This window comes from Parasteatoda tepidariorum, chromosome 9, assembly GCF_043381705.1.
Source record: "Parasteatoda tepidariorum isolate YZ-2023 chromosome 9, CAS_Ptep_4.0, whole genome shotgun sequence".
NCBI lineage: Eukaryota > Metazoa > Arthropoda > Arachnida > Araneae > Theridiidae > Parasteatoda > Parasteatoda tepidariorum.
Window position 1 is genome coordinate 82,214,258 of NC_092212.1, and position 23,356 is coordinate 82,237,613.

Below are 23,356 nucleotides of genomic sequence, written 5' to 3' on the forward strand. Positions count from 1 at the left end.
TAGGGAAATATGGTCACACTAGTTGAGCCAGGAGAGCATTTCAAAGTTTGGATCACTTAAGTGATTTTACTTTTTGTATATTTCGCCTTTTCACATATTTTTTTAAAGAGAATTGAAAAAAACTTTTTTCTGAAAGATGATTAATTCCATGTAAAAAACAATTCGTAATTATTTGTTTTTAATTAATTTATTTATAAGAGTCGAAAAAGTTTTAAATTGCAAGACAGATAAATTATTACAGTGTACATTTGAAATTAAGATTTCTCAGAAACTATTCAACCGATTTTGTTCAAATTTTTCTATTTTTAAAACATAAAATTACATTCATGAAAATTATGTAATAATATGCATACCTTACAATTCAAAAATTTTTTGACTCTCATAAAATATAATAATGAAAAACAATAAATAATAAATTTTATAATTAAGTACAAAAATTTCAAATTCGCTTGAAAAATGAGAAATATGGCAAAATAAGCAAAAAGGAAAACTAACATTAACCCCTTGCACTATTTTCAAGAGACTGACTTGCGATGAAAAATTTAGGCCCAACTTGAATATCACGAGTCAGGCTCGTTATTTAATTTCATCTCAAACATGAATATCACAAGTCTAGCTTGTAATAGACATTTCATGCCAAACATGAATATCACTTGCCGCCGTACTCGTCGTCTTAATCTCGGGCTAAACAAGAACGTCGGAATGGGCTCTTATCTCTTCTTCACATGAATAGGTATTTTATATGTAGTTTCCTACTCTTTTATCCTCTGTGTGTCTCTCTCGTCTTAGGCTTTTTTTGAGAACATTCAGGTGCATAAGTTAGGCACAGCTTGTTTTGAATTTCAGCATAATTCAAGGGGTTAAGGGGTCAAAACTTTGGGCTGCTCTAATGACCAAACTATTGGAACTATATTTCCCAGATTGCGGCTACCCCCTATATTTTGGGGGTTAGAAATCCAGATCCTTTGAAGAAAAAAAAAGATATGTTTATTCAACAAAGTATGTTGCATCAGATTTTTTTACTAAAAATATCCCCCACACTAATTAGCACATTTCAGGTCACCCTCTCGTATCATTGAGTCCTAGTACATGACAATCCGATCATTAGATCAAAAATTATTCTAAGTGATTTTTTTAAGCACTGTATAAACATTTTATTATTAAGAACAAGTTAAGCAAAAGAAAGGAGTCTTACCTGTCGCGCATAGAAAAATAACGATTAGATTCTAGTGTGCGTATAAACAGCAGTAGAAATGTTTTATTCATAATGAGTTGACCAAACAAGCGCAGACCTTTCTCAATATAAGGCTTTTTAATAGGATCAATCTGAAATATAATTAATGAACACTTTCAGTTTCAAATTCATAAAATAAAACCAGGTCATCCATGTAAGTTGACCTCCTATGAAAAAACTAAATTTCTCTTGTGGTATTGTCTACTATTCAAAATCTTTCATAAGTGGTGCAGAATGTGAACAAAATTTCATTGTGTTAATGGAATAATATTCAAAACTAACCTAAACCAATAGCTGAACAGTTAATTACTACTTAGACTATAAGGGGGAAACTACTAAAGAACTTCTGTGACATTGGTTTGCAATCACAGCAAAATAAATTTCAAAACATTGAAATGAATTTAACATTAAGTGTTCTAATTAAATACACTTTTGCGTATTGGTAATTTTAAAAAATTATAATAGCTGGCATTCTAAAAAATAAATTATGTTGATTTGATATTTAGACAAATCATTTTTTTAATAAAATTTATAAAACAAATAGTCACTACTTCAGTTAATTTATGCCTCATTTGATGCTAAATAACATTTCAAAAGCTATGTAAAAAAGTTTAATAACTTTTATCTAAATTTTGATCGGTACTGTGCATGAACTATGAAAATAAAATGAGATGAAAAATTATAGGTAGGTACTTTATTTATGTCGCACTGGAGCTACCACAATGGGCTATTGGCGAAGGTCTGGGCAACATCCCTGAGGATGATCCAAAGACATGCCACCGGAGGGGTTAGCTCCCTTGCTTTGGTAGCCGAAAGACCTGTGAGCCAAGTTGATCACTTTAAGGTAGAACAGTTTAACGAGGATGATACCGTGCACCCTCAGTTCCTACGCAGGCTGATCAAAGTGGTTACTCACCTGCTTACTGCCCGCAACCAGTGATGCGTGACTTTGGTGTTAAACTGGGAGCTGTGTCTTTATGATCAGTGCATCGTGGGACAAAAAATCAGTGACTCATCTAATTCCATAAACTGACCCCTAAATACATGAAAGTGGTCCACTTACAACTAGAATTGAGAATTAAGTCGTCCACTTACTTGCATGTCTCTCAGTACAGAGTGGTCATCACTGTTTGGCAACAAAACTTTCATGGCGTAAGTTCTATAATCTAAGAATGGAATACCACCCGTTGTCAGGTCGCTTGTCAAATCTGTCATCTCTGTTTGAAGTTCAGCAAAAGCTAAAAAATACAACACAAATAGTTAAAAATATAAAAATCAGCTCAATCAGAACAGTGTTTATAGAACAAATTTTGATACATGCCTTCTTTGCATTCACTAGCTACACGTAGTTCTAGAACATCCATTTGTTCCTGCATACTCTTGAGTACTCTAGAGCTTTCAGTTGACTTACGACGATATGCAATGAGGATGATAATCACTATGACAACCAGAATACAAGCACCAGTAATCACACCAATAATAACAGGTTTTGTAAGGGTGGCATCTTGACTAGACGGAAGCTCATAGCTCAGTTTGCCTATCGTAAATTTCAAGTGATCTCCCACTTCAACCTAAGCAATGAAAACAAAAATCATAAATTAGTTTTGAATTTTTTTTAAAAAAAATATATAAATAAATAAGTTAAGAAATTAAAATTGTTAAAAAATTGATATGATCACAAAAAGTTTGAAATTTTTTATGCTACGAGTAAAGTTTTGATACATCATGCATAATCATGTAAGTCAAAAAGATAAATTCGAAATTTGAAACAATATAACCATTAACATATACATAGCGAAGTAAAAAATATGTCGAAATTGGAAATAATATAAGCATTTACATTTAGCGAAGAAAAAAAATGTCTATAAATCTTAATCTAAAGATGATTTTTTTAAACCATTATTTTTATAAATACTTAAACTATTAACACTCAACATACTGCAGTACTGGCAATAGGACCATCTATTGAGGAATAAGAGAAGTATTTTTTCCATAAGCGGATATTTTATTGCCAAATTGGGAATATATGGGTCAACAGGAGATAACCATAAAATACAGGAGTCTTCTTTAAAACTTGGGGATATGCATCATAGTTTTCTTTAATATTTTATTTTTTTAAAAAAGGGACAGAAACAAATTTTTTAGCCACTGCTTTGTTTGAACTTTTATTCTTTATGAAATGATAAACATTAAAAACAATAAGAATACTATTTAAGTTTTCTATAAAATTTTTCTCTTTTAAAGTAAGTTATAGTTTCTAAAAAGCAAATGTTTTATCTTTTTTTTCTTTATTGGTAGCAAGTGATTTTTTATCAGCGGAAATTTCATTACTTAAACTCTTCCTCCATGTCTTCAAATTTAAAATATTTTTAACTATTAATGAATATCAACTCACCACAACTTGAGGAATTTTATTCTGGTCAGGTTTCCCATTGGCATCTCTCGCGGGTGGCTGCGTTGTGGGCGGTCGACAGGTGAGTTGAGATCGGGAGAGAGACGTCACATTACAGAAACTGGTCCCAATTCGAACAACAACGTCACTCTCCTGTGAAGCTCTATCTAAATTCATACCCTGAAAAAATAATAACAGATGAATACAAAACAGAATTCATGAAACTTAGTTTTTTTTATGAAATTATTTTTGGGTAAATAAGTCTTATGAAGAGGTTCACCCATAAAACTTAAGAGTATCGAGCTTATTTTTAGAAAAATCCTTTAAAGAAAAGTAAAATCAGAATAAAAATATCCGAATTTTCTTCTGTCCTTGAATAAATTATTAAGACCACCACACCTGCCAGATTAATTTTACCCTGTATTGTTTTAAAGTACAAAATTGAAGCCTGTATGTGAAAAATTTGTTTATAAGGAAAAGAAAATTTTTTTGTCTGATTTCCCAACAAATGAACATATCTCTACATTTGCTTTCAAGCAAAGATTAAATCTTAGTATGTAAAATTTCTAAAATTAAATCATGAGAAACAACGGATAAGTAGTTCATGCCACTATACAATGTGCGAACACCTTAAAATGACACTAACTTAGCAGCAAAATAACTCATTGGATCAATAATCACGAATCTTGGTTCAATGGGCCGTTATTCATCCGATATTCACCCTGCATAAAATAGTTCAAGTCACCCGATATTTTATATTCATTATTCAGCCAATATAGGCCCTAAGTAGGCAGTATATAGGCTGATATCGGTCCTATATAGGATCGATATTAAAAAAACTAGACATCCCAATATGGGTCCCTCAGTGCATGCTCATATCAGACCCATATTGCACCTAACTGGGGCCAAGGTAAAAATGTTGCTATGGTATACTGCAGAAAAAACTTTTCTTCGCAATTTCTATTTCTAATGCATTGCTATTTTAAAATTTAAAGTTTTTAGAAAAAATGAGGTGAGATAAACATAGAGTAAGCCACAAAATTTCAAATTTTGAAAAAAATGTTTTCAAACTACTGAAATACAAATATTTTATTGCATGATAATTCTCTCACAGAGTAAGCTTAAGTAATTCTGCATTAGTTGGTTGTATTTAAATATTAAAAAAAAAAAATTCTTTTTAGCACATGAAATTTCATGGCTTACTTTAAAATTTCCCTGAACTCATTTTTCTTCGTAACTTTAAATTACATATATAGGTGACATAGCATCTGCCATGAAGGGTTTCTCCATCAGTATAGTGTCCTCTTCAAATTTCAGAATAGTATAGGACTAAATGGGTATAGGACCTAACCTAAAATATGGTAATTTGTGAAGACAATGTTTTAAGCTGAAAACAGACACTTTTTCCTTTGACATATTCAGATTCTTTACTCTGAAATACGGGCATGGTATCAATAGTTTGGTAGGAAAGTAGCCAAAACTGTGTACTCCATCAAGTTAATTTTATTCCTCGTATGTTTCACAATCTGAAAATATTTTTTATTAAAATTTTCAAAAGCCTATAAATGAATAGCAGAGTTTTTAAATCATTAAGCTATAGCAAGTATGATTGTGAGCCCAACTAAAAAATCCTGAAAATTTCTTGAGTAAAATCATTAAATGGGCATTTTAAAAAATTACTGTCTTTATAAATTTAAACCATTGATATTTTCAAAACATGAAATTCTAAATAAATTATATGCGGCACAATTTAAATGAATAATTATCTCTAATCACATTTATTATTCTACCAGAAAAAATATTTACAAATGAAAGAGATGCCAAGTATAAATTCTATTCCTAATATCTTTATATTATATACAAGAATTTTTATTTATAAATGTGACCGATGTTTTCTTGAAACTTCTGGACCTTGGATTTCCGGAAACTTTCGGATCACGGTTAGTGAAATTTTTTTTCCCAGAGCACAATCACATCTGGCTATAGTATGCAGTTATGAAGAGAAACAATTAAATCTAAATACATTAAGTTAATAGAGATGAGAAAAGAAAGGTCCCAAAATGATTAGGAAGTTTTTGAAGTTTCAAAGAATGTTCTATAAGCATTAAGTTATACCAAATTGCTGAAAACAAGTTCACAGATGAATAGCGGACTTACATTAATGGTGAGATAGTCACTTTTGTAGTATTTGATGCCATTCTTTTCAGAGAAAGGATAATAAATAGGATCTGGAAACATTATGAACTTGGAATATTTAAGCTGGCTGCTCAGGTTTTGGACACGTTCCACGTGGTCCATCTTGAATCCGTAATCCAAATCTATGGGATGAGCCTCCGTCCCAAAATCCAGTTTTTCAGCGGGAACTCTGGGACTCTTACATCGCATCTCAGTGGGAGACAACACTTCACAAGTCTGTAATATGTATGAGTCAAATATTTTAACTTATTAATACAAAACACACTTCAATTCTTAACAGATATCAGCAATTGAAAAATAACATAAGTTATAATCTTTTGAGAGGAACTGTTTCTTCAATTACATGCATGCTACTTGTAACAAAATTTAGCAGAGATTAATAATTATTCCTTAGTAATATCAGGACTGCCACAAAAAAAAATGAGCAAACTAGTTGCCTAAAGCAGGAAAATAGTTGCCGAAAACTCTGAAAACAGTTACTAAAATAAAAACAAAAATTTTTCAATAATAAAACTAAAATTTCATTAAATGACTTAATTATTGACTTATGATTTAATTAACTCATATACCATGATCCATTTAGTCAAGTTGTTGCAAATGTGATAATTTTTACATAAACGTTAGTGTTCTAGCTTTAAATTTTTAAATAAAAATAAAAATTAGTGTATTTTCAAAAAAAAATAACTTTCATTAAAAAACATACTAAAAAATTTTGTCTAAAAAATGTTCTTTTTTTTAAATAATTGATTTAGAAAATACATATATATATAACGTGAAAAGTGATTACTCAAATTCGAAATTCAAGCATTGTAATATTGTATTAAAAATTTAGTTATTTAAAATCAGGCGAAATTTTGTAGTAATAACCGTGACAGAGAAACAGAATAGATTTACAATGGAATCTGTGCAAATTGAAAGCATTAAAAAGTGATGACTCAAATTTGCAGTTGAAAATTTTCACCATATTTTATTTTTTAAGAAAAAAGAATTCAGCGTGTTCAGAAGCTCCCGGGGGCTACAGGTTGTCATCCCAAATCATGGTTTAAAAAAAAAAAAACATCGCTAGGAATACAGAAAAGTCTCCCAATAGTCACCTTTTCTTGAAAATAGTTGTGTTTTAATACTTTTCATGCAAAAAAAAAATTGCTATAGTTGCCTCAGGCCAAAAATAGTCGCATTTTAGTTGCCTGTGGTAACCCTGTAATATAGCTTAATTCAACAATTAATTATTAAACAATTCTTAAGCAGAGTCAACTGTTACCCAGAATGATTATTAACACTATTAGGAATTAAAACAATTCAATTACTATTAAATTATTCAACACAATTTGAAACTTAAAAACTTTGATTTGCGAATTCAAGAAAATATGCAACATATAATTCCAAAAATATAATTATATAGATAAACAAAATCATTCTATGTATATTATTACTTTAAACACCATTAATCAAAAACTAATATCTTTTCTTTAAAAATAATTCTCTTAGCTCATGCAAATCAATTTTAATTTAAAGCAACACTAAAAAAACTTCAAATTTGTCAAAATTTGTATTAAAGATAAATTTTTTTAGGTGATAAATTCTGTTTGTAGCAGTCAAGAAATGTTAGCATTGTTATTAGACAAAAAGCTCCACTATAGAAATGAGTTTTTATCAGAAATTGGTGAAATTCAACAAAAGAAAGTTCTAAAAAAAATAACGTACACTGTTGAACTCTTCTTCATTCACCATCAGGTACATATAGGGAAGTTGAACTGAATTGAGATTGGTCCCCTTTACACTAATTGTTATACCACCACTAGAAATCAGAATAAAAAAACTTTTAGACACTGAATAAAGTTAGACATTGAATAAATAAGTTTAGACAAAAAAACAGGCTAAGTGGTACTTTAGTGAATGAGCATTTTACTCAGGAAGCTGTCTGTAAAATACATTTTTCAATTAAAAATAACCCTATTTATAGATTTCATAGAGTAAATAAAATATTTTAATAATTCTGAGCAAAATTTTATAGAATAATCCTTGCTAGGCTTAACTTTGTCATAAAAAAAAATAGGTTTCGAGGTAAAAACTCAACACTTTTGCCAGTATGTTACACAATAGGTAAAAAATTTCGTGTTTAACTGTTAACTCTAAAAATATGATAGAACCTATATGTACTATCATAAAGAAAGATTTTATTAAGTGGTAGTAATGTACAAAAAATTTTCTGAAAACAAAGCCAACACTATGAAAGTGGGAACTGAACAAAAAGTCTGAAAATACCTCTTATCATAACAAAAATAAATAAAAAAGCTGTAAGAAACTCTATTTTGCACAAAAAGAAAACATTTAAAGTATTTACATACTTGTTTCATTTTTTTTTTTTACAAAAATTTATGTTTACAGTGTGAGAAAAAAGAAAAAATATCACCTTGAACAACTTTTGTTCTAATGATCGGATTTTCACATACTAAGTGTCAATCTTAATGATTTCAGCAGGTGACTTCAAATATGCTAATTAATTTGTACTAACTATTAATTAAGTTACAAAATCAGACACAAAAAACACATTTTTCTTACATATTCGGATTCCTGACTTTCAAAATAGTTAGACTTTTTTTCAATAGAAAAATATGTAGACTAATATGGTATAAAAATTCATAATTAAAAATTTTTTCATACATAATTAAATTAAATAACATAAATTAATTATTAAAAATTATTCTTTGCATGAAATTATTGTTGGGTAAACAGGCTTTAGGAGTGGGTCAATTTCCCCCCCCCCCTGAATTGCTTAATTAGCTTTAAAAATATGACTAAACGCAAAAAGTGAAATTAACATTGAGGGGTCCAAACTTTGGATCACTCTCCTGACCAAACTATCAGGACCATATCTTCCAGATTGCGGCTACCCTCTATATTTTGAAAGTTAAAAATCCAAATAAGTAAATAAAAAAAAATTAATGTTTATTCAGAGAAAGAACATTTTTAATAAGTACAATTTCAAATATGCTAAATAATTAACATATTTGAGGCTACCCGCCATTATCATTAAGATTGACACCGAGTATGTGAAAATCCGATCGTTAGAATGAAAGTTATTCAGCATCTTTTTTTTGCGCACTGTACATTGAAAGTCCAACAAGCTGTTAAGCTTTATATACAAATCATGATTAAATAAAATAAAATAATGCAGTAATATTAAGTATATATATGTATAAATAAGCAAAGTTAAAGTTGGAAATTCTGTTAAAAATGTTGAAAGAATCTCATGGCTGACTTAAAAGCATAACTAATAGGTCAAAAAACAAATGAGTTACTGATGAATTATAATTCTTGATTTATCATGGTGATTTGTCAAAGTTACGCTTAAGATATTCATTTGTCAAACATTTTTTTTTAAATTTAAAAAACAATATTTATACATTTAAAAATAAATGTTGTTACCATGATTTTTTGTTGTTGTTACTATCATACAAAATTGTAGCTAACAATGAATTATCCATCATACAAATCAAACTATTTAATCCAACAAATGACACATACTTATTTCTGAGTGTTATCAAATTGGTGCTTAATGCATCTTCGAAACTCATAAATGCATCTCTAAATTATTTAATTAAAAAAGAATCTATACCTTGGAATGCCCTTAGGAATGCCTCTTTGACTGCTGGAACCAGATTCTACAATGATTATGGTAGGATCTTCTACATATAGAAATTTATAATCTTCAAACACCCTCAATCCATTGTCGAATTTGATTCGTACAGTTTGCGTCGTTGTTTCTTTGGAGGCAGACGTTAGACAAACAGCTCTGTTCGAATCACGACTAAAAAAATAAAGATTTTCTTCAGTTTAAAGCAAGGGTTTTTTGATTTAAATCAAATGATTTTTTAAAAGAAATCATTGAGATTTAAACCAACTGATATATATATATATATATAGATTTAAAAAGTTAAAAAACATTGTTTTAAATTATTGATACTTTTATTTCTTTTCTTAGTTTTAAAATTTATTAATGCTGCATTAATTAATTTTAGCTAACGAAATTACTTTCTTGGTATGTGTTAAATTCCAACACATTTGAAATTACGTTTTTAAAAAATCTTTTTGATTCTTGAGATTGAAAACACAGGTTAAAGAAAACATTTAAGTATTTTTTCCTCATAATATGTTAACAGTATATCTGACATTATCAGATTCTCTATAAAGCAATTTTGTGAAAAAAAATTTAAATGAGTACATAGATTTTTTTAACAATATTTTTAGCTTAACTTATCTATTTTGATATAGGGCTAAAAATGAATATTTTAATATAAAAATATATAGATAAAATATTTATTTATTTCTTAATGAATCATAATCTGTTACATCTATTTTGCCATTTTAAAAATCAAGAGTAAAAAAAAAAAGAAATCACAATTTTAAATTAAAATTATGGTTTGGTAATTGAAACTTTGTTTTAATAGTTAAAGTATACTTTAAATCCTCTATCTCTTTAAATTTCAATCATGCATTTGTTTCAAAATGGTTGCTATGCATTCAAACTATGTATTACAATGAAAAATTGTTTTAGGTATTTATAAAGTTTTTTTTTTTAGTCATAAATCAAAGTCTTTACATGATATTTGAATAAAAATCAAAAAAATCCGATTTAAATATAAAAAAAATCAGATTTTTTAAAAACTTTTCAAAAAAATATCACAAACTCTGATTTAAAGTGGAATACTTTATTCAAATAAAAAGATATATAAATTAGATGTATAAGGTAAGATATGTTTAAAAAGTAGCAAAAGTATGAAACAAAGCTTTTTACCCAAGATCATGTCATTAGATGTTATTAGAGACGAGATTATGTGTTTATTATGCAGTTATATCCCCATATATAACTTCCTTTGTTGAATGATATTGATTTTACAATATTATTGCTTTTACAAGATTAACGAAAATATAAATGCGTATATGCTTATAAATATGTACAAGAATCGAATACTAAAACGAAATCAAGGGTGCTAAAAAGAAAAATGTAACCAAATAGCCCTTTATATCTATATCATTTTCTGTTTTTTGCTTCATATGTTTTTTATACGGTTTAAACAAAAACCAAAGATTAAAATAAAATCATTATAGTACGAAATTAGATTCAATGTTTATTTGGTATTATACTTCAGATATTATTTATAGTTCTTGAATTATTCGAGGTTTCATGAATATTAAATAAGAAACATTTTCTTTTTGGCTTTCTTCCTGAAAAAATCACCTGTTACAAAAAAATTAAATGAAAAAATTAATAATGGAAAGCAGCTTAAAAATTCAAGTGCCAAATTCTTCATGTTGCAATTATGCTGCATTAATAGAATTCTGTATCAGATAGAATAAAACATTGGAATGCATGGCTCTAACTGCTGAAAAAACAGCGGAAGAATGATTTGGATTGATAATGAAATACGACACAAAGTTGCATCAAAAAATGATTTTTTAAATGGGCAATTAAAAACTTGCATGTTATAATATCGTAGTTAGAAAACCAGAATTTTTAAGAAAATGCGGAAATGTAAAGCAATAACTGCTGAAAAATAGAACAACTTGAATTCACGATGAAATCAATCAGAACAAAGTGCGTTGAGGTGATTATTTAAATGTGGAATTTGAAACTAGCGTGTTGTAATGATCGCTAGGTAAAAATTTGTCATTTTCAAAAACAAAAAAAGCTTAGCGAAAACTGCATTTAAAACGATAATTTCGTTTTATGATGAAATTGGCGTAAATAAAGGGAGTAAAAAAGTGTGCAATTAAAAAATATTAAATGTAAGATTTAAAACTCACGAGTTGCAATATTGTATTAATTGGATTTGAATTTCAAAAGCCATGTGAAAATTTGTAAACAAACTGGCAAAAAAAAAAAAAAAGAGGATCAAAAATCACTTGGATTTAGAATTGAATCCGCAAAAATAAAGTTAGACAATAAGTGATTACTCAAATTTGCTTACCTTAAAATAACATTATAGTTAAACATGGAATAATAACATAGCTAACCATGGAATAACAACATAGCTAACCATGGAATATTTTCATGTTTTCTTCTACTAATGTAAAGCAAATGTAAGCTTGTTGAAATTCTGATGCCCTCCATTAAAATGAATTTGTCGTAAAACTTTACCAAATACTGTACTCTAAGTTCGGTTCAAAATTGCAAAACAACGGGTTTTAGTATTAAAAAATTGCTACCTGCTGACATTGCATGGTAGAGCTCCAACAAAAGCTTCAGCTTGGCTTCCAGCATCCATATGCAACCCCCAAATTTCTAAAATGGTCCCTCCTGATCTTGGACCTTTACCTGGTTTGATGGATGTAATTCTTGGATTCTAAACAAAGGAAAATTTTTATTCACAATGAGTCAAAAGAGTGCAATTGCACAAATAAATTAGAAATCAAATAAATTAAAAATTATATTTTGTTACTTAATATTATTAAATTCATCAATTATGAGACATATTGATTACATTCCTATATATAAACTCTGCTCAATTAGAAGATATGAGATAAAAACCTTTAATAGCATAGTTGATAAAACTGACACATTACTTTTTTATGCTCAAACTATATTTAGTTTGAAGAATTTAAATAACTTATGTTAAACTTGATAATGCATTAAAAATTCAAATGCTTTTTTAAAAATGCAAAATTAATTAAATTATTTAAAAAGTACCTAAAAGCTATAGATGCAAACTTGAAAAAAGATGTTTGAAAAAGTAATATTACAAGCATTCAAAAAGAATAGTTTTTCTCAACTTAATACTTAAAATATTAGGATATTTTTTTAAGTTTCTTAGTGTCCTTGATGACAATTGTAAAACTGATAAGGTTTGCCCGCAAATTTTGAAATTGAGAAATATTTCTGCTTACAATAGAGAAAGAATTCTTATTTTTCAATCTGCTATATTTTTGCTAACTGATTAGAAATCAAAGTAAGGTGCACAATTGTTTCATAACTGAACATATCTAAACCCCATGGATAGGTAAATCTCTGAGCAGTAACTTTATTTTAGTCAATAAGATTGCAATTATTGTCTTGTGAATTTATTATTATCAGTTGAACTATATTCTGTGAATCGATAGTACCAATTTGGTGTTAGGCACTCAAATGATATTTTGCTAAAAGTCACCACTTAGCCTCCAAAATATAATTATTATATGTGTTAAGAATCAATAATGATTAGTATGTTCGGTTGTTATGACTGAATCGATTGATGCATGCAACATATAAACATTACAAATGGACTATTATAACCCTGTTATAGATTTCTCCCTTTCTAGATTGAATGACTGCCTTGCTGCTAACAATTTTTACAATCTTTATTCCTGCTAAATCAAACGTTCTGCAGCGATTGTGACAAAGTGAAAAACTCTGAAAATTTCAAGGGCAAAAAATTTATATCACGATATCAATTTGTATATTATACATGTTTCATGTTTAACATAATTGTTTTGAAATAAGATTTATAATTAAATTCCCTACCAGTGATGAATTTCATACCTTTTTAGTAACTAATTTAGGAAAAAATCATATTTCTTGAAAGTATTGCGATATTGGATTTTAAAATAGCAGGAATATGAATCGCGATATACGATCTTAAAACCACATGAATACAAATCACAATGTGTAACTTTTAAATTAGGTAAATACAAGAATCAATGTTTGATATTCAAACCGTGTGAATAGGAATCGCGATATTAGCAAATTTCGGAGCAGTTTCAAATGATTCAAAATTGCGAAAATCTGCCAAAATAAAAGAACCAATTGGCGAAAATCAGCTAAAACAAATTAATCATTTGTCAGATTTCTGCCCATTGACAGAAGAATCATGTGTAAGTAAGCGTCTCGTTAGAGGGAAGTAACAAAACTTTTAAATTTTGAATTTTAGATTGAGTAATTGCCCGAAAATTTTGAGGAATTACAAGTTTTTGATTAGTGTAATGATTAAGTCCGAGAACCAATGGTCTTCATAAACACGGAATTCCGCTATATTCCCAGAAAAATCATTTGCCCTCCTACTAATTTTTAGACCCGCATAATACAACCCCCCCTCAGAATACAATCCCCCTTGTATGTTGCTAAAAACATTTATGTTTGTGACAGAGGGTTGTTCAAATACTTACAACAAATGAGTATTGCTCCCTGGATCGCGCAAAATAGTCATTCAATACTTTGACCTCGATGAATCCATCCATGTGAACACCCATCAATCCATTTGTTAAATTGGGTGGCTTCTCAACATTGCAAACAATTCTGCAAAATAGAACAAATGAACCATTCAGTAACAGTAAAAAATATTGGAATTCATAACTACATATCAAATCAGTTATTAGCACAAAGAGGATACTTACTATACAGTGGGAGACAAAGTCTTTTGCATAAAATATTCTTTAATTTTGTATCTCAAGCTTTACAACTTACTGAATAAAAATTTTATTATGATCATAATCCTGATTTCATTATAATGTTCAATTATATTATACAACTACAACCGCACCAAATTTTATCATTATACTTTACAGTTTGGAAGTAATATTGCCATAACTAATTTGAACTGTAATAATTTAAAAACATTTTTTCCGGCATTCGAAACTTCAGAGTTTACTCACCAAATTCACTTTTTTCGAAACTTTAAAATATCAATAGATTTGAAACAAGATTAATTTTAAAAAGTTTCTAGCATAGTATGGCACCTTCTTAAGGCATATAGTCTACATTGAAATGATAAGTTTTAGTTTAACTTTTCTTCAAAAATACTGAATCTTCTCAAATTTATCTCATATTTTAGCACTACCTTTACTTAAAACTGAAAAAAAAGGAACTTTTGAAATTCAATTTGTTATAAAATTATTTTTTGAAATTCTTTTTAAAAAAAGATGCAAAATTTGCAATAAAATAAAAAATAAAATGAGAATTGTAAAATAAATGTATAAGATTTATTGGTCAATTCTAAGTTAAAAAAAAACTCAGTTTAATTATGTTCAAACACTAAGTTACAAATTTAGTTGACACATTAAGAAATCCTTTTAATGCAGTAAATCATCGCATGAAAAATAATTAGCATTAACAGGGTGCATAGCCAGATTTTTCAACAAAAAATAAGCACCTTTTAAGCACTCAAAAAACGTTTTTAATCACTTTCCAAAAAGAAAATCATAATTAGGATCTGTGTAGTAATGAAAATCATTTTTTTCTATCGTTTAAAGTACTTAATTTAAAAACATAAAATCAATAAAATTCAAAAATATTTTCAAAACCTTTACATAATCATCATAAAATAACTAGTTTCTGATAAATATTGCAGAGAAAATTGTGAAAATCATGCATTTTTTGTAATTTAGAAGGACAATCGACATGGCCGAGACAAAATATCTTTTTGAAAAGACAGAAAATTAAGTACTTTTAGCAAAACCCGAATAAAAAAAGCCTTTAAGGCTTTTAAAAAACGTAAATCAAAAATAAGCACGTTTAAGCACTTTTTAAAAATGTTATGCACCCTGATTGAATAGAAATAGTTGAAAATGGTATCAAATTTCAATATTGATAAATTTATTACAACTGTAAACTCAACTTGCATAAATTTTGACGGAAAATTAATAGCTATGTTTTAATAATAAATTTTATAATGCAAAAAAAAGAAAATATGTAGATTTGATCATTTTTTAAAATTAAATATCTTAAAACAACGTGTTTTGATTTTTACTTTTATTCGTTTAATTTCTAAATTTATTTTTTTAAGGACACACAAAATGTTTTAGGGATTAAATGAAGATTTTAATTATTTGCTTCAAATTGCTAAAAAAAGTTAGATTTACTTTATACATAAAGCAATACTTACTGAGTTGTCTTTACGTATAACTCTTCATGAGGATTGCATTCGGCAATTACTTTCCCGTCTTCGTGTATCACTCTCACTCCACCAGCTATATCGTTGTACACTCTGCCCAAGTTGATTCCATGGATTGTAATGTTTGTACCACCTTCCCAAGGACCAGATTTCGGGTAAAACTAATTAAAAAAAATCATCTTATTAATGCACAAAATGAAGGGTTTATTATTTTATGCAATATATTAAGCAACAACCTAAATATATACTTTTAGTGAAAAGTATACATATTAAAAGACCTGGAAGTTTGAGTTAGTTCTTAAATTTCACTATCAGCTAAAGACAATATCGGTTACTTTTTAGATACATTTCTCCTCCGTGGCAGAATCGTGGCGATACACAGAGTCTCGCAGATAGATTTTTAAGTAAAAAAAATTTGGTTTTCTTTTCCGTAAAAATTTTCGTTACCTTTTTTAAATCAAGTTTTTACTGTTGAATTCCTCGTAGCTTTTGAAATCAGATACTTTAATATCCTCTTATATTATTTGCTCTTAACACAATATTATTGATTACAACTGAATCTCAAAGTTTCAAGCATTTAGTTAACCTGTTTCGAAAAGTCCGAATTGTCTCATTTGGCTGTCGATCATCCCCCCCCCCCCNTACTGCAACGGATTTCATGATTTTTTTATTATTATTTTTTTAATGAGATGATGATTTACAAAATTCGAAATAATATGCTTGTTTCTCCCTTACAAAATACAAGAATATTGCCCATAATATTACAATAAAAAAAATATTACACATTCAATTAAAAGAATTATTTTATTTGATCCCAAAAGCATGGTTGCCACAAAAAAATGAACAAAATAGTTGCTTTTAATAGCCTAAAGCATGAAAATAGTTGCCAAAAACTATGAATAAAGTTGCCAAAATAAGAACATTAATTTTTTAATAATATGAGAAAAATTTTATAAATTACTTAATTATCATATACCATGATGCATTTAGTCAAGTTGGTAGCAAATATGATAATTTTTATATAAACGTTAGTCTTCTAGCACTATTTTTTTACATTAAAAAAAATTTGTATATTTGCAGAAAATTAAATACATAAAAGTTTTTTCTTTTCTTGAAGTTGACGCTTCTGTTACTTTAAATCAGTAACATGTATATTTGTTATTTTAAAAATATATTGCAGAATGATATTAGCATTTAAGAGGTACGTTGCAGAAAGCCCGAAAAAATTCCGCCACAGGGCTTCTTTTAATTATTTATAAAATGTGTGGTCAAAATAATTTGAAATCAAATGCTGAAACAGAAATTTTGCTATCGCTTTAAGTATTTTGGAGCAATCTAAGAAATTGGCAGGTCCGATTTTGTACAAGATCTTTAATAATTTGTATATAAGTTAACTAAAGGTGAAAAATGAATATAATTTAAATAAATTAGATTAAAAAAGAAAATATTCTTACGGAAGTAATCTGTGGGTTTGGGCAGGTTTGCTTTCTGTCAAGCCAAAGAGTTGGTAAGCGATTGCAATGTTCATAAACTTGGCAAGAGTTGTCAGCATCCTGACACCATCCACATTTGTATTTCTCAGGTAGTTCTAAACAAATACCACAGCTTTGGGCCATTCCAGAACATCTAAATATAAGAACTAAGGGAGAAAAAAAGATATACGTAAGAGATTCACAAAACATATTAAATAAATAAATAAATAGAAAGTGAAATCATTGAGAACACAATTTCAACACAAAATTTAATACAGGGCAATTCAAATTGAATATAGCAATTACAAACGGCTGTAGCTATTTAATGAAAAATAATTTATTGATAAATTTACACAAAATGTAAAATGAACTTCAAAATTTTGTATTCATACGTCATAGATTTTTTTATGTGACTTTCCTTGATGACAATGATTCAGTTCTAAATACATGTCATTTTTGGCCATTTCCAGAATTTTTAAAAATTTAGATGTTATTACAACATGCAAATCGAATAAACTCTTTTTGACACATTCGATTTGCGACGACTACATTGTTAATATTCATGCTTATGCTGGTCTTTTCTGGGCTGATTATATATATCTTTTCAGTCATTTCTATGTGTTTTTTTTAAATACTTTTTTCAAAATTCAAGAGCTCACTTTTAACCACTCAGTTCGCAACTATTCCGTTGTAATTACACAGTTTTTTTTTCCGATTGTGATTTTCGGAAGTTATTAATAATTTTTCAACCGATTTCATGCAATTTTTCAAATTTAAATATCATTAATACTATATTACAACAATGTGCAAATTTTGAATTTGAGTTATTTCTAGAAATTCTGACTATTTTAGGACTTTCATGACCCTTTTTTAAATTTGTAACTGGTAGGAACCCTGCTTGAAAACTTTTTAACAATAAACATTTTTTTAAAACTCTATTTAAATAGTTAATGAGCCCTTATTTTATTACAGGAAAAAAAAAACTACTATGATAACACATTTACAAGCCTTTGTCTCATTCATATAAAACACAGCTCATTACACTAAAACATTAAAAGGAACTGTAATAAAAGAGAGAACTAATAATAATAAAAACTGAAATAGCTTAAATGTATATAATAATAATAAAATAAAAACCTAGGACATTAAAAAAAATCATGTTTATATAAACTTTCTTTTTGATAAAAGTAAATGTATTGTTTACCATGGATATTTTCAGGATTATCAAATGGTTTATTTACATCCCAAATCACAGCAAATGCAGCGGTGATATTTGGTGCTTGAGTAGTATAAGAAAACTGAAAGAGAAATTGGAATTTAAAGACTATATACATAAAAAATAATTTTATAAAATCAAAATATGTCACAAATGTTTGCAAAGCAGAATTTTAACACAAATGAAAATAATTTTAGTAAAATATCATGTATAAGTATCTATCGGCTGGTAATAATTCCTATATAATTAAATATTTGTCCAAACAATCACTGTCCAACCCCATTTTGGAAATTCCAGGACATTAAATTACACAATTTAGCATCTTCAAAGGTCAGACTTTATCCTTCATCTATATTCCAATAACATTTTAGGAGCATTTCTCTTAAGCTATGCTAATTTGCTTGAGACATAAAAGGGAAATAAAAAATAAAAAAAAGCAATAGTCTAGGAATCAAAAGAGTAACACTGTTTTCAGTCTTGCTCTTTATAAGCAAATAAACGTTTGCTTTTAACTAGCATAAGAAGTTGAAATAATTTAACGTGTATTTGGCAACTCTGAACTACCCCTTCTGGTGAACAAAAATAAGTAGGTCAAAAACCCTCTCCCATATCAGCGTAAGAAATTTGCAATACTCTCCTCCCCACGTTTCTTTTCTTTTGACATTCGCAGTAGCAATCTAACTATAGGATGAAATTCAAGTTAACAATCTAACTTTGCGTTTGTTGTAAAACAAAACTTATGTTTCAATTGATTTCTAGAATTTTGAATAAAATGTTCTTTAAGTACGTTTTTTATTTTCTGTCTCGGATTTAAATTCTTGATCTCTGAAACTCAAATAAATTTTTTTTTCAACATTTTATTTCCCCAAACTTAACTTAGACTTCAAATTTGAAATTTTTTTTTTTAATTTTAAAGTTTTGTTTTTGAATAGAATATGATTTTAATCCATGTAAGCATTGCTAATACCTCATCTCCCCCTTGTCAATAAAAATAAATAAATCCAAAAACACTTCCTCCTGATATCTTAAGCAATATTCAAACAGTCCTTAACAGGTGTTTAAACAACAAATCAGAGTAAAAGGTGTAAGCTTAAAATAATTAAGAAGAGAATTCAAAGTGTAAAGATTAATTTACAAAACTGATAGTGAATGTCTGATATGAAAACAAAACTATTATTTTGAAAACTACACTGTCCGGCCAAAAAGTATCTGGACAGCCAGTGGTATGGACTTAAAGTAACTCGAGTCGCATATTAATATGATGTTGGTCTCCCTTTTGCGTCGATGACAGTCTGCACATGTTTGTGAAGACTTTTCTACCAATTTTTGAATAGGAATTGACTTCCATCACAGCCTGAAGTGAGTGCCTGCAGTGAGGATCTGGCTGGTTATATGTAATCTGCACTCTCATTCGTCTAAAAAGTGTTCTATGAGATTTAGATTGGGGTTCGGCAAAGGCCAGTCCAGTATTTGAACACCCATTTCATTATACCACGTATGTGCAAGCCTCGATGAGTGAATGGATCTTCCTACTGGAAGAGAAATGGGCCTTTCCTGAAATATTGCCACAGAAAAGGGAGTGCAACATTGTCCGGAATGTCCACATACATCTCTCAGAGTTGCATGTTTCCAACCACAGGACGCCCCCACACCATTATGCTTCCACCACCATAATAACCGGGTGTCCGGATACTTTTCGCCAGTAAACGGACACCTGGTCCTTTTGGTCAGTATTTTGCTATGGCAAACATAAAATAACTAGTACTCTATCAAGATTAATTTCAACCAGATATTAATTATTAAGATTAATATTAATACTAAGATTAATATAATCAGATAAGAGTAATTTTTAATAAATAAAAAAAAGTCTTAAAGTACTTACGACCATTTCTTCGCAATACATGATTTCCCCGATCAGTTGAGCATTCACTTGCTTGACGCGTCCTTCAATGTTGAATTGGCATAAGAACCGCATCCTCGCTATGTGCTGCTATAAAGAAAAGAAAGCACAGCTTTTAACAAAGGATGAAAGGCAGGATGAACTTAAAAAATGCTTTACTAAGATTTCTATCATACAACCTATTGTGATAGTCGAGGAAAAATCTGTTTTCTTAGGGATTATTATTATTCTTTTATTGCTCATGTACAGCATTTTATACATAAGCTTTTTTTTAAATAAAAAATACAGGGTTGCCACTCTTATCTGTAAAAAAATTCCCTGTGTTTTCCCTACACATATTATACATAATATATTAAGAGGAAACACACATCCGCTGTGTTCTTGTGAGCTACATTAGGATATCAGTGCTAGTTTTGGTTGCTGGAAAAACTTGGAGAAATAAGAATCAGCTCAACATAATAAGAAAAGAAAAGTTAACATTAAGAAAACTGTATAATATAGCTTAACTATCGCCTTTAAATATCTCATAGATTGTGCTATTAGAAGTTTGCAAAAATAAGAAATGAAATTTCCTGTTTTTCTCAGTTCGTAAGGAAAAATTCAAAATTCTCTGCATTTTCCCAAAGATTTTGGATGATTTTTAAATTCTCTGTATTTTCCAGGTTTTCCCTGTGGAGTTGCAACACGAAAATTAAGTATTACCACAATTTTATTATGCTTTAAATAAGTTTTAATATGACAATTTTGTATAAAAGTTTAACGGCTCAGATTCAAAAAAATTATCAAATTTATATTTTTTATTACTATATCATGTCAATTTTTTTATCAATGTTTTTAAATTAACAAATAAATAATATACTGAATTTATTAATTCGTGAAATGGGTTTAAATCTAATGAGCATTCATTATATTTAATCAACAATTTCAGTTACATCCGTATTTTTTCAGGTTTTGGCTAATTTTTGGTACCATTCTGGCAAAAATTTTTCTTTGTTGGTAAAATGACCAACCATAAATGAACTGTTATTTATATAATTATTCTTTTTCATTAATTGCTAAAAACTTCTAAAATTAAACTATTTAATTTGTGACAAGAAACTATGATAAAAAAAAAGTAGGTCAACCCACCTGAATATTGTCCACTTTGACCGAGATTCTCTTACTGATACCGGAAGCAACCAAGATTTCTGCAGAACCATTTGCAGTTTTGTTAATTCTTGGACAGAATCCGGGACCAGATCGTATGCTCGGTCCAATGCTCTGTGGAAGAAAATAAAACAAAATTAAAATATATTGGATGCTGAAAATAATTTATATCTCATTGAGGTGCATAGCTAAATTTCTCAACAAAATATATTTTTAAGCACTATATACATTAACAAAATGCAAAATAATTTTCAAACACTTCAAATGATTATGATAACTTTAAGGGCTTTTAAAAAACGAAAATAAATGCCTTTTAGGACTTTTTAAAAATGCTATGCACCATGTTAGCACTTATGTCTCTTCTTGCCAAGTGTTTACAATAATGCTTATCACATAATTTTCAAAAGTAGTTTTTTTTTTCAACATTTTTTTCTAAACAAAAATTTCACTGTATTTTATAACTAGCATAGCTGCCAACACTGATAGGAAAAAATCCAGTAGATTTTACGAAATATAAAATTTCATGATAATTGTTGCATGATGTATGTACTAAATATTTTAATCATAGGGAATTTTTATAGTCATCAAAATAGAAAAACTGCAATATTTTCCACTTCTGATTGACACAAAACATACTTGAAATGTTATGTATTATGTTTACTCAGAATTTTGAATAGTAATAGGCACTTAATTCATNATACCGGAAGCAACCAAGATTTCTGCAGAACCATTTGCAGTTTTGTTAATTCTTGGACAGAATCCGGGACCAGATCGTATGCTCGGTCCAATGCTCTGTGGAAGAAAATAAAACAAAATTAAAATATATTGGATGCTGAAAATAATTTATATCTCATTGAGGTGCATAGCTAAATTTCTCAACAAAATATATTTTTAAGCACTATATACATTAACAAAATGTAAAATAATTTTCACTCACTTTACATGATAACTTCAAGGGCTTTTAAAAAACAAAAATAAGTGCCTTTCAGGACTTTTTAAAAATGCTATGCACCATGTTAGCACTTATGTCTCTTCTTGCCAAGTTTTTACAATAATTTTACACATAATTTTCAAAAGCAGTTCTGCTTTAAACATTTTTTTTCTAAACAAAAATTTCAGAGTGATAATACTTTAAGTTATTGAAATTTCACTGTATTTTATAACTAGGTAACAAATAGCTTTAATAAACAAATCGAAAGTCTTAGTGAATTAAAAAAAATTCCAGCTTTAAACTAAATGATTGAAAATTATCTAATTATCATTAGAATAAAGAAATGTTCACTGAAAGCTTATCCTAGCATACCCTAAAACCTGCGTAATCCAAGTTAAGCTGCCTTTTTTGTGTAATAAGAATTTTGATAGTGGGTTTGCCTACAGATCAGGAGATGAGAAATTTGTGCATAGTTTTTTGAGCGCAGTTGTTTATTGACTGATCTTCTATCTGTGACCAAAGAGTTGTTGATGCTCATCAGAGGACTTTGCTGATTATTTAGTCCAGGCTCTCAATCTGTCTGGTGAATGGAAACCTGGTGTTTAATCTATAACAGTGACCCGTGGATTTAACCCAAGAAAACTCTGGTGTCATCTTGGAAAAGAACACAGAAAACTTAACCTATAACATTGACCCATGGATTTAAACCAAGCTAACTCTGGTGTAGCCTTGGAAAATTAAACAGACATGATTGCAATAATGAGTTAAACTTGTTGTGGAGGTACCTCAGAAATGTGCTTGTATTCTGTCCAAATGAATTTTTAATTATTATACCAGCAATTCCTAATTCTCTAAGTGTTCCTCTGGCTCTGTATAGTCAGACGCCAATAAATGTTTAATGAAATTTCGGTGTAATTATAGAAAGAAAAATTTTTCAGTAATTAATTGCATAGTTAAACAAAGTAAAAATCCACAAAACAATACCAAAGTGTTTTCAAAATGC

At 28.7% G+C, this 23,356-nt stretch overlaps 1 protein-coding gene across 3 annotated transcripts in view; it reads right to left on the reverse strand.

Moving 5' to 3' along the window:
- LOC107440642 (plexin-A2) overlaps nt 1–23,356 on the reverse strand; it is a 471,562-nt gene that overhangs the window by 25,357 nt on the left and 422,849 nt on the right. For 2 of the 3 annotated variants that reach the window (XM_071184823.1, XM_043049324.2), the window contains 14 exons: nt 21,405–21,536; nt 20,259–20,366; nt 18,365–18,458; nt 17,143–17,327; nt 15,680–15,849; nt 13,965–14,094; nt 12,033–12,169; nt 9,442–9,633; nt 7,527–7,620; nt 5,784–6,038; nt 3,630–3,806; nt 2,556–2,805; nt 2,330–2,472; nt 1,196–1,326 (listed from right to left, as the gene is read on the reverse strand). In XM_071184823.1, the coding sequence (XP_071040924.1) occupies nt 1,196–1,326; nt 2,330–2,472; nt 2,556–2,805; nt 3,630–3,806; nt 5,784–6,038; nt 7,527–7,620; nt 9,442–9,633; nt 12,033–12,169; nt 13,965–14,094; nt 15,680–15,849; nt 17,143–17,327; nt 18,365–18,458; nt 20,259–20,366; nt 21,405–21,536 (2,198 nt within the window). The remainder of the gene's footprint in view (nt 1–1,195; nt 1,327–2,329; nt 2,473–2,555; nt 2,806–3,629; nt 3,807–5,783; nt 6,039–7,526; nt 7,621–9,441; nt 9,634–12,032; nt 12,170–13,964; nt 14,095–15,679; nt 15,850–17,142; nt 17,328–18,364; nt 18,459–20,258; nt 20,367–21,404; nt 21,537–23,356) is intronic. The other variant, XM_071184824.1, reaches the window with a different exon arrangement.